Source organism: Bombyx mandarina, chromosome 26 (assembly GCF_030267445.1).
Source record: "Bombyx mandarina strain Sakado chromosome 26, ASM3026744v2".
NCBI classification, from domain to species: Eukaryota; Metazoa; Arthropoda; class Insecta; order Lepidoptera; family Bombycidae; genus Bombyx; species Bombyx mandarina.
The window spans coordinates 6,837,776-6,855,293 of NC_143232.1; the positions used below are offsets into that span (position 1 = coordinate 6,837,776).

Genomic DNA, 17,518 nt, shown 5'->3' on the forward strand with positions numbered 1-17,518 from the left:
TTCATTATTAAATATTCAACAGACATTTCGTGAGTCTGATAGATCTTTAAGATTTATGGTAGATCACATCACTAAGAATTTAAGGGCATTGTCTAGCCTAGGTCAACCTACCGACAAATGGGATGTCCTCATAATTCACATAATGAGCTCAAAGCTGGACAGCCACACTCTTTTGAAATGGGAGGAGTGTCGTGGCGCGTTGGATGATGTACCGAATTTGGAACAATTTTATAAATTTTTAGTCAATCGTGCTGACGTCCTTGAATCTATAAATCGTAATTCGTATAAATCAATGCATTTTAACTTTACTACTTCTAATATTAATAATAAGCAAGATAAGCCATATACAAAATCTTTTGCTTGCACTAGCAATGAAACCACTGCTCCTGCAAATCTTATATCGTGTATAGTGTGTCACCAAGGTCATCGAATCTACGATTGCCCTACCTTCATTAGTAAGAGCGTAGAGGAGCGTATAGCTGAAGTATACAAATTAAAACTATGCACTAATTGTTTGAGGCTAGGTCACAAGGTACAAACTTGTCGTCTCGGTCCGTGTCTTAAGTGCAAAGGAAGACACAATACTCTCATACATAAACCAGTAGATACTGTATCTAACAATATACTCACTTCCAGTGCCTTGTCCGTGCCACACAGCACTGACGATACTATTGTAATTTTTTCTAAACAAAATACAAATCAAGTTTTGTTATCTACAGCCTTAATCGAGGTGGCTAATCCACGGACGAACCAAACAGAAAGAGTTCGGGCCCTATTAGATTCTGGAAGCCAGTCTTCATTCATAACGGAGACACTTAAACAGAAGCTGTGTTTACCGTCAAACTCAAACTGCCTAGTCAACATTATGGGCATAGGCAATCATCATACCGGTAAGGTCACAGAGACCTGTGTGGCGCAATTGAGGTCATTAGTCAACCAGTTCAACGTCACATCAGGCTTTTTAGTATTACCACAAATAACAGGTTACATACCTAAATTACCTATTAATACTACACAAATACAAATACCTAATGGCATCCAATTAGCAGATCCTAACTATCACCAACCAGCGCCGATTGAAATACTCATCGGTGCCGATCTTTTCTGGGAGATTCTTGGCCGCGAGACTCACTCTCTCGGTCCTAATAATCCAAAGTTAAGAAGCTCTCAGTTTGGTTGGATTATTTCGGGTCCTATGACTACAATCACTACGTCACACAAAAACAAAACAATACAATGTAACCATTCCACAATATCAAACAGACTTAATGATGACGTTATTAAAATTCACAATGACCTTACTAAATTCTGGGAACTTGAAGAAGTTCCACTAAGATCCAAATTAAGTGAAAGCGAGAAGGCATGTGAATCTCATTTTCTATCCCACACTTTCCGCTTAGAGTCCGGTAGATTCTCAGTGAGCTTACCTCTAAGGGAATCGCCCAACTGTCTTGGGCAGTCATACAACTTAGCCAAATTACGATTATTGAATTTAGAAAGACGATTCCGAAAGCAACCAGAAGTCAAATCACAATACATACAATTTATGCGCGAATACTCCGAACTAGGTCATCTGTCGGAGTCTCCTATTATAAACCCAAACACTTCTTATTTTTTATGCCACCATGCTGTTTTTAAAGACAGTAGCGAATCGACGAAGATCAGGGTGGTGTTTGATGGCTCTGCTCCTACTTCCTCCGGTTATTCTGTTAATGACCTCCTTTTGGTTGGTCCCAACATACAGGATTCACTTTTCTCCATTCTTATAAGAGCTCGACAGTACAAGTACCTCCTGACCGGTGACGTCGAGAAGATGTACCGCCAGGTCCTAATTAATAAAGAGGATAGAGATCTTCAACTTATATTATGGAGAGAGGATGAAAATACTCCAATCAAGACGTTGCAACTTAATACTATTACTTACGGAATGGCAAGTTCTAGTTATTTGAGTACACGCTGTCTTTGGCAGTTGGGTGAAGACTGCTCAGATCCCCTGATTAAACAAATAATACAACACGACTTTTACATAGATGATCTCATTACAGGAACTAACGATGAAAGTAGTTTGCGTCATATTCATGAAACAGTGTCTGCAGCCCTTCAGAAAGGCTGCTTCAATCTTAGAAAATTCAAAACTAATTTACCAATGATATTAGAAGGGACCACTGCAAGTTCAAGTAATAATTTGATTGTAAGTGAATCTTCTTCAACTTTGGGTATGGGTTGGAATCCATCCACTGACCAGTTGCACTTTCCTTTTAAGGTTTCACCCCTTACTGCTGTTCCTACAAAGCGATTCATACTATCTTCGCTTCTAAAAATTTTCGATCCTTTGGGTTTATTGAGTCCTTGCGTAATAAAGGCTAAAATGCTTTTGCAACAATTGTGGTTGCATAAGCTTGCATGGGATGACCCAATTCCCAATGATATCCAAAGAAATTGGAACAAATTTTCCATAGCTATACCTTCGCTTCTAAATCTTGAGGTACCGAGACGAGTGCTCTGCGATGAACCAATATCTATAGAACTTCATTCCTTTAGTGATGCATCTCAGAATGCATACGGAGCTTGCATCTACCTGCGCTCTGTCAACTCCAATAATGAAGTAACTGTAAGGTTACTGTGTTCCAAATCCAAAGTGGCTCCAATCAAAGCCACTACAATTCCACGGCTGGAGCTCTGTGCCGCTCTATTGGCTGCGAAATTGTGTAAGGCTGTAAGAGACTCATTAAGCTACGAAATACATACCCAGGTACATTGGTGCGATTCAACAATAGTGTTAGGATGGCTCCATAGTAGTTTACAAAATTTGAAAACTTTTGTAGCAAATCGAATTTCTGAGATTTGTGACCTAACTAATCCTGCCTCTTGGCGTCATGTGCCTACATCATCTAACCCGGCTGATCTTATATCTAGAGGTGTCAGTCCCGACCAGCTAAATACCGCGTCGCTGTGGTGGTTGGGCCCGTCGTATCTCTCTGAATCTGAAAGTACCTGGCCTATACTAAAAACTAAAATAAACGTTACAAATTTGCCAGAAACTAAAACTAATTCAACTATAAGTAACTTAACAACTAGTATTGATCCTATTATAATTTTCAAAAACTATTCTAATTTAACTAAATTAAAACGTACAATGGCTTACGTAGTGCGTTTTATAAATAACTTAAAAAAATCTAAAACTAGACTTACCGGTTCTTTATCAGTTGACGAACTAAATAATTCCTTTCTTCAATTATGCCGCTTGTCTCAAAGGGAATCATTTCCGCTTGAGTATGAGTTACTAGCTAACAATAAATCTCTAAGTCCAAAGTCACATATTTTATCATTAACTCCATTCTTTCATAATGAGTTGATTATACGAGTAGGTGGTCGATTGGATGCATCTGATTTTAATTTTGATAAGAAACATCCAGTGCTTTTAGATGCTTCACATCATTTTACGAAACTTTTATTTGAACACGAACACAAGCGCAACCTTCATGCTGGACCACAGTTGTTACTAGCTATAATTCGTGAATTCGTGTGGCCCACTAACGGAAGACAGCTAGCTCGACGTACGTTTCGTAATTGTTTTAAATGTAGACGATTACAAGGACGAACTATGCAGCCCATTATGGGAGACTTACCATCGCAACGCGTTACGCCAAGTTTCCCATTCAAAACTGTGGGTTTAGACTTTGCCGGACCATTCTTTATTGTTAATAGGAAGGGCCGCGGTGCCATTATTATTAAATGTTACCTTTGCCTTTTCATTTGCTTACGTTACAAATGTGTACACCTTGAAGCCGTTAGTGACTTATCAAAAGACGCTTTCCTCATGACATTTCGCAGATTCGTGTCACGCCGGGGCCGGCCAACTGAGGTGTTCTGTGATAACGGACGCAATTTTGTAGCAGGTTCTAAAGAAATTAACCATTTTTTCAAAATAAACTCTAAATCTTTATCTGATTCTGCAAGTGAGGATGGAATAAAATTTGTATTTTCTCCAACTTATGCTCCTCACTTTGGCGGAATCTTTGAGGCCGGAATAAAATCCGCAAAATTTCACATTAAGCGCGTTATGGGTAATTCACACTTAACATTCGAAGAAATATCTACTCTTTTCGCACAAGTAGAGGCTATATTGAATAGCCGTCCATTATGTCCTATGTCACCCTCTCCTGATGACCTCCTTTGCCTGACTCCCGGGAGCTTTCTCATTGGCCGGGCTCTCACTGCTCTTCCTTCGCCTGTGCTGGAAAACTGCAACTACAATAATTTGCAACGCTACGCTCGATTACAGCAAATATATCAACATTTTTGGCAGCGCTGGCAGCGTGAATATATTGCTGAGCTTCAACAACGCCACAAGTGGAAGACCAATTCTTCAAAACCAAATGTAGGAGATTTGGTACTGTTGCAAGAAGATGATGTTCCTCCTCTCTGCTGGAGACTTGGACGCATATCCAGACTATTTTATGGTCCAAATGATGGAGTACCTCGAGTCGCTGACGTCAATACTTCTAGAGGCTGCGTGCGCCGCCCGTTGGTTCGTCTGTGTGCTTTGCCTACCGCAGAAGAACTAGAGGGTTGAAACCCGAAGAATCGACTTTCAACGGGGGGAGGATGTTAACGCCTACGAAATTTTACTGAGCAATGTTAAATTTTTATTTATGTTCACCGACACAATTTTTACACACTTCAATTAATGGCCGTGCCAAGCTAACTTGTTCGCAAAGTAAAATTTAACAAAAACCTGTATAAAGAAAATACAAGCACAAAATCGATTGTGGAAGTTTTATTGAAGAGACCTAAGCATCCAACAAATATTCTGCATGATAGCGACCGCCACAAAAAGATTTGTTGTATTCTGATTTGGATGTCACTCTTCAACACTATCTGTACACAAGAATGCGCCAGTAGCAACACTAGCAAAATTCCGGTAGCGGTAGGCAGCGGCTTGGCTCTGCCACTGGCATTGCTGAAGTCCATGGGCGACGGTAACCACTCATCATCAGGTGGGCCGTATGCTCGTCTGCCTACAAGGGCAATAAAAAAAAATCCTGTAGAACTTTAATGTCGGTTTTCCGTTTCATCGAAATTCAAATTGGTGCTAAAGAAGTCACCACTTCGCTAACTTTTGTCATCCTCGTGGACATGGCAGTATAACTTACGGTCGATTCCCTACACATAACTTTTCTTCGGAACTCTGTTGTTGATAGTTCACTGACCCACTATCGTTTATGTAGGTAAGAGTTTCAACGCGCATCCATATCGAGGGATGAAAAGCCATTTGGTTAAGCGATGTTTCGCTTAAGACGCGACATTTATCATCATCATCATTCTCCTGCCCTTCTCCCAGTCACCTGGGGTCGGCGCAACATGTTTTCTCCTTCCATACTCTTCTATAATATACCATTTCTTCGCTCACTCCCCTCTTACCCATATCGTCTTTCACACAATCTATCCATTTCTTCTTAGGTCTACCTCTTCCTCTATGTCCTTCCACATTCATAGTTAACATTTTCTTACCAACCTCATTATCATTTCGTCTCATCACATGTCCATACCACCCCAAACGCGCACTCCTCAGCTTCTCTGTCACAGGTGCCACTTTCAGACATTTATCTTTGTAATTAAAGGTGCGTTTTATTTGGCATCAGCATCAACAGTTCGATGTTTATAATTTAACTTCAAATAAGTTTACTTTTTTATATTGCTTAGATCGACGAGCTCACAGCCCACCTGGTGTTAAGTGGTTACCGGAGCCCCTAGACATCTACAACGTAAATGCGCCACCCACCTTGAGATATAAGTTCTATGGTCTCAGTATAGTTACAACGGCTGCCCCATCCTTCAAGCCGAAACACATTACTGCGTCACGGCAGAAATAGGCGGGGTGGTGGTACCTACACGTGCGGACTCACAAGAGGTCCTACCACCAGTCAAAATTCCTCCATTCAAATAGCCAAAGAAGTTTTTTGTTATGATATTTTTTTCCAAATTTCACACTTTAAATGGCTCTTCTGTATAGTTGCAAAAATGTCACTTAAACCAAACAGTATTTCACCCCTACATAATGTGTATTTCTTAAAGAATTCCGCCACAGTCACTCAAAAATATAACCGAAGCGAAGCACATATAGCGTTTGTAACAAAACCGCGTAGTGTAAATTTCAGAATTTCTATTCCCTCATTAATCCAGTATTTACTTCGTCGAGGATCATGTAACAGATTTGGATGTGGCAATAATTTTTTTTAAGGATCTGTCAAACTTGTTTTCAAGCGAAAACTCGCCATATATATCCCGCTAAAAATCGAACTAAAAAAAGTATTGTGTATTTGGAACACTTAGGAACACTTTGTTTCTAAAAACAAATACACCATACTTTATTGATCATAATCCACTTCAAACTATCCTTTGCATCGCGCATACAATCCTCATTGGACATTTTGTATATTTTTATCAATAGCTTTGTAGCGAAACGTGAGTTATCTTTTTAGCGCTGTAATTAACATGATTTTAAAGCCTTCTATAAATCTCACATAACTGGGTGAACCCTTAATCATTTGAAATATAGCTAAAAATAAGTTTTTGAAAACTAATCTGCTGAAATATAATTCAAGAATGTCATAAAAAAAAATTGTTGTACAAAAATCCTAACTATTTATCAAATAATTGTAGTTTGTAATTATTATTTATTATTATATTATTATTAATTATATTTGAGCGCGAACCATCGATAAATCGATTTTCTATTACTGCATATAGAGTTACATAGCGTCGGAATACCGATTATTTGTGCAGTTTGATTATAGGCATTAGGTACGGCCGTGTCTTAACGCGTACGTCTATAACGATTTTAATACGTTAATAACATTTATAAATAATCATTTAAAATTATTTTCGTTTTTTTTAAGTTAAATTATTTTATAACATACTTTTTTTCAATAACACTTTAGCAATTTATTCAAAATATATGAAAATAAGGTCGGAACCAAAACGGCTTTAAAAAAATATCAGGTTATAAATATCAATATATTTATTTTTAAAAATTACCGTATCCATTTAAAATACAATTCTTTCGTATCTCTACAGTCGGATTCTCGGCGAAGTAATGTTTACACTTAATATACGCTCCACATTTTAATTTAACGCAAGCCGATCACGGAGCGAACTCCCTACGCGGATGTTCCATAGGAAAAAAACAAGTGTGGCACTCGGGGACTGTCGCGGTAAAGCTATTGCATAACATTTTTTATGCAACTTATGCAATTATAATTAGACAATAATAATTTAATATTAAAACAATAATAACAATAAGACCGGCACTATATTTATAAAGATAAACAAAATCAAAACATTAACTGTCCCCTTCACACTCATAAGCTAGACCGCGCCAGAGAGAGATGGGCAGACTTGTCATGCAGCTTAACGTCACACCGCGCGCTTATTCACAAACACTACACAAGCGCTACGTGTGAATGTGTTGAACGCGAGCTACATGGAAGGTAGAGTGGGGGTGTTAGATTTTATTTTCGTTACGGAATTTCTTGATTCGGTCGCCGCACTTAAAGCCCGCGATAAAAGTTATGCAATAGCTTAAAAATAATTTATGTCACTTCATCTAAGCATATATCTTCATGGTATTGTTGATATAAAGCCCAATTCTGTCGTGATTTTATGGCGCAGATGTGTGATACATCTCACGGCTCACCTGATGGTAAATGGGCGGATAGACTTGCATACGCATTTAGAATACTCCCTATTATTTGTAAAAATATGGTATTCCGTTATCTTCTTATCCGTATCCATGTGGGGTCAGCGCCTGTCCTCCTTTTCCGATCAGACCTGTCATACGTCATATCTGCACTCACACTCTACTCTCGCATATCCTCTTTCACGAAGTCAATCAAAATCTTTTTAAGATGGCCGTTCCTAACATTTCCACCTTCCCTTATCGAATTCCCTTCCCACCCCTCCCGTGTCTTATTCCCTTCTAAATCTCAGCAAGCTTAGTGTCGCGAAACAGATTTTTTTTTATATAATAATATCCACTGTTTCAATCAATCAAACAACTGGCAGTGCTTTGTGTGTTTAGAGTGAGTTTTGTAACGTTCTCGATAGCGTAAAAGTTAACTCGAATTTGTATGGAGTTGGAACCTTTGCCCTACATTTACCGCTAGGGGTGCTGTTCCAACCGCATACTAATTCGAGTTAACATTTACGATATCGACAACGTTAAAAAACTCGCACTAAGCACACTGTCTCTGAATCCCATCACTCATAAAATCAGGAATAATTTGGAAGGTTTTTAATTATTTTGATTCATCGCTGACAGAAATCGATAGTGCTATAATTAATTTTGATCTATAGCCATTGTCCCTGGCAGTAACAGTAGACTATGGTCGATGTAAACAGAAATGAATCCTCCGCCGAACTCACAATGAAGATAATTTCAAAAACGAATGTGTTAATATTAGTAATAAATCTATCTGGCGTCGTGCGTTCGAACAAAAAGAACATCAAACTCAATAAAGGCGGTAAGTTTTAGCTTCCATAAAACTCAAATTGAATGAAAGTATGTCCCACTTTCGGCTGCGCGAGGAAAACTTTCGGAGCGCTTTTTTTTCTTCTTCTTCTGGCCAAACTGAAAAGTCAGATTTGGGGATCCTCGTGTGATTAAAAAATTAAATTCGCGAATCGAAAATATCTAAAAGAACATACCGACGCTTGAAAGGCAAACGTGACTAAGCGACAATAACTGCTTTGTACATAAATGATAGGCAATGATAACCATATTCGATGCACAAAAAATATATATTTCTAGATCTATTAAAATAATTTCAATCCTGCAGCTAGATTCGTTAAAATATAATTTTTTTCAGGTATTTCAACTTTAAATTAGTCTACTGTAAAGTTCACGTATTGTCGCTTAGTCACGTTTGCCTTTCAAGCGTCGATACCTATATACGTTTGAATGAAGTCACTAGCTTTAACGAGCATCTATCCTTCAAAAGGGAACACCTAACTATTGGAACGAAGTTCCTTATGCGGAAGGGAACCCTAGCCGGGAAAAAACGTCCGTAACATAAGATTTTTATTAGTAATGCACACAGTGTACGACTTAACTTTGTAATAACGTATAAAAAAATTACATTTTATTGCTTTATTCCAACATCTGGACCAGGATAAAAGTCTATATACTACATAGTAATAAAATGCGGTCGAAAAAAACCTTTCGCGTGATCTTAACGACATTGAAGATTTGTCCTCATGTGCCGAGGTGTGCGATAGCAATCGCCTTGTGATATCTATCGACTCTGATCATAGTTTCACATAATAGTGCGGTAAGAATTGTCTGGAGGAAAAGAGGAAACCACGAACGACGAACCAGCAGACGAACCCTCCCGTGACGTTTCTGGTCTTTATCAGCGACAATAGTCACTAGCTGTCCCACTCGCCTTCTTCGCCTGATCCTTTTCCCAGAATCGCATTCCTCATGTCTGAGGGTCGTGACCGTCTCCTCCCATTATCATTCTTTGGATGATGTCTCGCCATATTCCTTTGCTCTCGGCGGTGTGTATTTCATCGTAGACTGTGGTATTCAGAGTGGTGCGGATTTGGTCGGACCAGCGCATTGGATTTTTTTACTTTATTGATGCACAAAACAAATTAACATTACAGTACATATTAGCTAAATCGTACAAGCAGTACCTAGATCTAAATTGGATTGCAATCTAAATTTGTGGACTCAGCAAAACCGGCCATGATTGCGGCCATGAGATCTTTTGCCCGTATTCTTGCCAACTACCATCAAGTTCTCAAGATTGTCAATTTTTTCGCCTGATATTGCATCTTAAAACACCCGATATCTTGGCGTTGTCAAAATTTGCGAACTGAAATAAAATGAATTCCCTATAGAACCTCGGGTTGGTCGACTCGCGCTTGCCGCCGCGGAACCGGGTCAAGTCTAGCCGAACTAATAGCGAATCGAAGACCAGATTTTTATATATTTACTGGATTTCCGTCAACGAAACGTGTTCTGTTTGTTTTGTATTAAATTTTCGACATTCCCGTTTTATAATCTTGTTTACGTGAAATCGTGAGAGGGCTAACGCATCGGAGACCGTAAATCGAAATACAATTCGCGACTTATTTACTTAATTATTTAATGATGACCGAGTTTTGCTAGGTTTTTTTTTGATAACGCCATCTTGTTGTGTCTTCAAAGCGGTTAGTTGCCCTCAATTAAGAAAAATAGTATTATCATTCGCCAATAGATGTCGCGGAGAGTTGATTATTGAAAACACGAATAAAACAACATTTTCTGAAAATAAATCGCAGCTAGATCGATTTATCGCCCCCGAAATCCCCTGTATACTAAATTTTATGAAAATCGTTGGAGCCGTTTACGAGATTCAGATTATATATATACAAGAATTGCTCGTTGAAAGGTATAAGATCAGTGCTTTGTACAGAAACAAATTAATAACGGATTCAGTGCTGTTGTATCGAGAACAAGCCGACACGGATGGCCTGCATGAAGTGCTTACTAAGCAAAGCAGTTGTATCTTTCCAGTTAAACAATGCCGGTGATCGTTCTCGTCAAACCCGTCACTTGCAATGGGCTCGACGAGTAAATTAACCCACAGGCACAGCCCACTGAGTTTCTCGCCGGATCTTCTCAGAGGGTCGCGTTTTCGATCCGCTGGTAGATTCTGCGTAGCACGGCTCTTGTTAGGGTTCGTGTTAGCAACGTCGTCAGGTTTAAGCTCCGTGAGCTCACCTACAATTTCGGCGTATCTAGAATAACCCCTTGAGGATACTAGAATAGATAGGAAAAAAAAGAGAGCAGAGAGCCTTTTTCGGATGCTTAGCTCCCTGAGAATGAACTCGTTAGTTCTCATGACAGTCCACGGTATTCGTAGCATCCTCCACCACACCCATAGATCTTCTCAGTGGGTCGCGATTCCAATCCGGTGGTGTCTAGTGTGTGGTGTCTGGTGGCTAGTGTTAGCAAAATCTCTCAGGTTGAGCCCGTGAGCTCACCTACCCATCCGGGTGTAGCTAGAATAGCCTCTTAGGCTGCCCGCGAATAGGGAAAACGTTAGCATGTCATCCCAGGTCGAGACCCGTGAGATCACCTACCAAATCGCGCGTAGTCGGAATAGCCCCTTGAAAAAATCATAACGAAGACGTGACGTCTTTGGGACGGGCTCCCCGAAGCTACCTACCACGACCCTATGACTTCAGATATAAGGAATATTACTAAGTGAGCAAAAATACATCTCCAACAATTGAAGTCGTCGTGGCCTAACGGATAAGACGTCGGGTGCATTCGTGTTGAGCGATGCACCGGTGTTCGAATCCCGCAGGCGGGTACCAATTTTTCTAATGAAATACGTACTCAACAAATGTTCACGATTGATTTCCACGGTGAAGGAATAACATCGTGTAATAAAAATGAAACCCGCAAAATTATAATTTGCGTAATTACTGGTGGACCTCTTGTGAGTCCGCACGGGTAGGTACCACCACCCTGCCTATTTCTGCCGTGAAGCAGTAATGCGTTTCAGTTTGAAGGCTGGGGCAGCCGTTGTAACTATAATTGAGACCTTAGAACTTATATCTCAAGATGGGTGGCGCATTTACGTTGTAGATGTCTATGGGCTCCAGTAACCACTTAACACCAGGTGGGCTGTGAGCTCGTCCAATCATATAAGCAATTTAAAAAAAAAAGTATTGACGTCGCCCTTAGCAATAAATTAGTTGACCTTTCTCCTAATATTAAACTTATAATAATCTTGAAGATCGAAAAAACGTCCAAAGAAATGTTAAAATTATGATTTTCCACATCTCTAGGGGCCTGAGACTTAAAAGACATAAGACCTCGTCAATGATCAAATATCTTTTATTATAAAAATTATTGGAAAATTATCTTTTTCGCATCTCCAAGATTCGATAGATTTAACTTTATCTAGATGATAACTTTATACAATACAATTTCACACATTGTCTCATAACAATAGAGATTTGGAATGAATCAAGATTTCTTCGTGTGAACTTTACCAAGAAAATATAATAACGTTTGATTCCATAATCTTTTCAAAATAATCTTGATCGATATCTCGATAAGTCTTAAGGTCATGAGGTCACCATTAGAGAATGCTATACATTCTTGGATAAATCCTTCAGTGGTCTTCCACGAGACATGTGTCTCAAACTAGGCAGGGTGATGTCATTCTGGGCCCTTACCATACCATCGCAGTCTAAGTGAACTTTATTGAGAATATATAGAACAGATGTTCATTCAAGAAATTAAAATCGATCGCAAATCAAATCAAATCAAATTAACGATAGGTCTTGGCTCTGCCCCTGGCATTACTGAAGTCCATGGGCGACAGTAACCACTCACCATCAGTGGGGCCGTATGCTCGTCTTCCTACAAGGGCAATAATATACAAGCCTACCTACCTAGCCTGCCTAAAATACATATCAAGAGATATGACCATTATAAATGAGCCAACAAAACGTAGTTCGCGATTACGGCTATGCCTCATTCGTTGAGGCCCATTGTCTCCAAACGTTTTATGATCATAAATGGGCAGTTTATTTGAATGTCCATACCGTTCGCGTATTTAACAACGAGTGGTGTGGGATCGTTCGAAGGGCGGTCAGATGTCATAATGTATTAAGCGCTGTGGATGATTTGTGATATGGGTTTTTATTGGTATTTTTGGAGGTTCGACCGCCTTGTTGTCGATCGAAAGGAGTAAATGAATGCCTAATCAGTATTTTTTATGCCTTCAAGAGAATGGAGGAACATCCACACAGAATTACATCTATACTAATATTATAAAGAGGAAAGATTTGTTTGTTTGTTTGTTTGTTTCGAATAGGCTCCGAAACTACTGGACCGATTTGAAAAATTCTTTTTCCATTAGAAGCCGACATTGTCCCTGATGAACATAGGCTACATTTTTTTTTTTTTTGTTTCATGTCTGTTTTAATGTTTCCGAAGCGAAGCGAGGGCGGGTCGCTATTTAAGAATATAATGCTCTTTAAACAATGATTGTCTGTACTTAAAAATTAAAATACAGGCAATGTATCATAACCATAAATCAGTTCACACGTAGATTCCGTGACTTCGTGTCGTTTAAGGGGCCTTGTAAATACCAGATTTTTTTAGAGTAGACAAATTTAATTCCGACGGCTCGCTTCGAAATATTTTTTAATTATCAACTTTGTAACACAACTGACACTCTATGTCTTTAGGCTATCGTATCCATTTAACTGACTAATTATGAACGCCTAGCGAATTATAAATGTTTCAAAAAGCCTGGTCAGTTGTGAAATCATCAAAAGTACTGGCCACTAAGGTTGGTTATAAAAAAAGGGCCGATTTGATTCAATCATTAAGGTTGGTTTAAATTGATCTAAACATTACCTTTTTTTTATTTCTATATAATGGTCAACATAATATCTTCGTCTAAGCCTCAATGCAGTCGGGAAGTTGGCCGTCGAGAATTTTATTTCAAAAGTTCGTTTCAAAGAAATTTAATCTTGAAATCTATTGTGCGTTAACAAAGGACCGTGGGAGCGGAGATAACGGAGTGAAAGCTCATATGAAAAATAGACTCCAGAGATGACCGGTTCAGGAATTAATGAGTGGCTGCGAGAGGTCTTCAAGAATAACTAATTGTAGATCGTGCAAATAAAATTTAAGAAATTCTTTTTTTTTTTTTTTAAGCCATTGCATAGATTTTATCGCGGGTCTCGAGCGCGGCGACCGAGTTCATGAAAATCCGTAACGAAAAAAACCTTACACCCCTCACTCCGCCTACCATGTAGCTCACGTTCAACACATTCACACGTTGTGCTGGTGTAGTGTTTGTGAAAAAGCGCGTGGCGTGACGTCACACTGCATGCGCATCATGAAAAGTCTGCCCATCTCTCTCTCGCGCGGTCTAGCTTATGAGTGTGAAGGGGACAGTTAAGGTTTTGCTTTTACTAATGTTTAATATAGCGTCGTCTTATTTTATTATTGTTTTAATATTAAATTATCATTGTCTAATTATCATTGCATAAGTTGATAAAAAATGCTATGCAATAGCTTTACCGCGGCAGTTCCCGAGTGCCACGCGTTTTTTTTATTGCTAAGATGGGTGCACGATCTCACGGCCCACCTGATGTTAAGTGTTCACTGGAGCCCGTAGACGTCTACAAAGTAAATACCGCCACCCACCTTGAGGTACGAATTGTAAGGTCTCAGTATATTTACAACGGCTGCCCCGCCCTTCAAACCGAAACGCATTACTGCTTCACGTCAGAAATAGGCAGTCCTCCTACCACCAGTAATTACGCAAATTATAATTTTGCGGGTTTGATTTTTATTACACGATGCTATTCGTTCACCGTGGAAGTCAATCGTGAACATTTGTTAAGTACGTATTTCATTAGAAAAATTAGTATCCACCTGCGTGATTCGAACACCGGTGCATCGCTACACACGAATGCACCGGACGTCTTATCCTTTAGGCCACGACGACTTCACTTAAAGCGATACCTCATTCTATATTGGTACACTCGCGAACAACTTTGGTTCTTGAGTGATATGAGATTCTCTTGGTAATTATTAGCATTCACAGTTTCGCGACGATACTTTAGATATATGTCTTATTTTGTTTGTATACATTTTTAATTAGAAATCAGCACGATACCGACATGTCTCTCTTTCGCTACTCAGTATAAAATTTTGGATTTCACGATAGCTCAAGTTTGATAGCATTCTAAAGTATTGTAGAAGGATAATCAGGGTGACGGCGACAATTGAGACACTTTGCATTCACACGAAATAATATATTCTCTTTAATAACACGTCAGGATGGGTAGAATACGAATAGTTTTTTTTTTCCTACCTATGCTGATAGTCTTGAGAGGCTAAATCAGCTTCGCCCTAACGTGTAGGTGAGCTCACGGCGCTCAAACCGGAGTGTTGCTAGCACTGGCCCTAGCAAGAGCAGTGCTTCGCAGAATCTACCACCGGATCAAAAACGCGACCCGTTGAAAAGATCCGGCGAGAAACTCAGTGTGCTGTGTCTGTGGGTTAATTCGCTCGTCGAGCCCTTCGTCGCAAGCGACGGGTTCGACGAAGACAGTAACCGGTGCTCGTGGTACCCAAAAGCACCGTTAATGGATCAGGAGGATCCGTAATGACGCGAATAGAAATATGCTAACCGCGGCTATTTATACAATCATCTTGACCTATTTTAATAAAAATCATCAGTTAATATTAAGTATTGTTTATCTTAATTATTCTGTTGATTATTTACGTACAATTATTATTTATTAATATCGAATTATATAACATAAACAACATTAAAGGCTTATTGCGCCGGAACCTGTCAAGCGGAAGATGCCCATAAAATATTATAAGTAAGAAATATGAATCAACTATTTACTTGACTATAAAATTACTGATTATATTTTATAACAATAATAAGTATTGTCTAATCATTAGGACGTACCTGACCTACTTCGTAAATAACGGCTCACATATTATGTGAGGCCGGAAGTGTTCCTCAATAACAGTATCTAAATTATGACTTTAGTAAGATCTGTAAGGAACTATTCGACTAGCAAAGGTTCGATTTTAATTTGTTTTCTCATAGTCCTTGGCTCTTTCTATTGCTATAAAGAATGACATTTATGTATGTACATCCGAGAATCGGTTCAATCGGAATATATATTTGTTGCAGAATGGACCGATGTCTTCATTACTTTTTGACATTGTATGCTTATGGTGGGTAATCGTGCAAAGAGCTTACGCAGTACGGAACGATGACAGTTCCGAGACGTCTTCACTCCTCCTAAGTCAGGCAACGAATGTGTCTCGATTACACTTTACTGGTGGTAGGACCTCTTGTGAGTCCGCGCGGGTAGGTACCACCACCCTGCCTATTTCTGCCGTGAATGAGTTTCGGTTTGAAGGGTGGGGCAGCAGCTGTAACTATACTTATACTTACAGAATAATACAGAACTTATATCTCTAGGTGGGTGGCGCATTTACGTCGTAGTTGTCTATGGGCTCCAGTAACCACTTAACACCAGGTGGTCTGTGGGCTCGTCCACCCATCTAAGCAACAAAAACAAAAACAAAAAATATTAGTATAGATTATTCTAATTAAACCTAATTATTCTAAAGTTCTGGCTTCTCTTTAGGTCTCAGATGACATCGGCTACGTGGTCTACTCAGCGCTGGGTAGCTTCTACATACCGTCCTGCATTATGGTATTCGTCTACATCAGGATATACTACGCAGCGAAGGCCAGAGCGAGACGGGGCATCAGAAAAAATCCTCGACCGAGACCTGTAAGTATTCCCATTCGCGATAAGGAATTTAGATTATCCTCTAATTATTATTGCTCTCTTATCTTAGTACCTTATAAAGACTGGATGGATAACAGTTGATTCCTAACTTCTTTTGTATCACGCTACTAATATGTTCGCAAACATTTCTGGTGTGAATTTCACGACGGTATTATGGGATGGCAGTTTATATAATCTTAATGGGACAATAAAGAGGGACACGTAGAATAAAGATTCTTGTTGCAAAACAATCATTGCATTTATTAAGTGTATGCACAATTTCCACCACATGCAGTACATAGTCGTCAGCCGAATTCAACTTTGAAAAAAGCTCCGCGATGGTAATGTGTAACGAACCTAAGCTTTTGAAGCTTCTGCAAACAAAAAGCGAACTTGTAGTGGTTTATCGTTCCAACCAATCTAGCGTTAAGCAGATACCAAAGCTCCTAGAAAATATAGTAGAAATAGCTCCACCCATTTCGGGGTGTGAATTTAAGACCTTGACCGTAGAACTGAGGGTTTTTTTTTTTTTGGTCAGGAGGAAATCGCCGGACTTCCGCCCTTTTCTGGGGATACTGGGCGGGGTATGTCAGAGTCGAACTGACTAAAACCTCCTGTCGCTCAACAACCAACGTCCAAACCTCGCATGAGACAGAACTCATGACAAGGCAAAGGGGGGAAAGTGAATGAACTGAGGGTAGATCAATTTTGTTCTTGATTTTTTTTAAGAGATTTTATGACCTGGTAACTAAGACCTTTAAGTCATGTCTTATTTTAATTTTATTTCTTATTTTCATGAAAAATGATTATATGGAGTGAAATGAAATGAAGATGATTAATTTGATACAGTAATCAACTGGGATGAAATAAAATGAAATGAGATGAGATGATATGGGATGAAATATAATCTCAGTAAAATGGTGGTCATTTTCAGTGGACTTTTTGAAGGATCCCGAGAAGTTACGTCCAGCGGCTTTGTTTTGATTTTCCAGAATTTGTGCACTTTCACAGATATTAAACAGTTAATAAGCCACCGTTATTACACATTTAAAACCGAAGAAACACTAAATAGACAAAATAAAACAAATAACACAACTTCACTCCTCGCGTTCCCGCCAAAAAGTCCATTTTGTTCTTGATAATGCCACCAAAAGCGAATTTCGCC

General features: G+C 39.2%; 1 protein-coding gene and 1 long non-coding RNA gene across 2 annotated transcripts in view; one reads left to right on the forward strand and one right to left on the reverse strand.

The window, feature by feature from the left end:
• Positions 1 to 17,518, reverse strand: part of LOC149499796 (uncharacterized) — a 588,308-nt gene that overhangs the window by 526,582 nt on the left and 44,208 nt on the right. The gene's annotated exons all lie outside the window — the stretch shown is intronic.
• Positions 1 to 17,518, forward strand: part of Octalpha2R (alpha2-adrenergic-like octopamine receptor) — a 448,087-nt gene that overhangs the window by 419,806 nt on the left and 10,763 nt on the right. Inside the window, exon 4 of the mRNA XM_028172359.2 lies at positions 16,207 to 16,356. Coding sequence (XP_028028160.2) covers positions 16,207 to 16,356 — 150 coding nt within the window. The remainder of the gene's footprint in view (positions 1 to 16,206; positions 16,357 to 17,518) is intronic.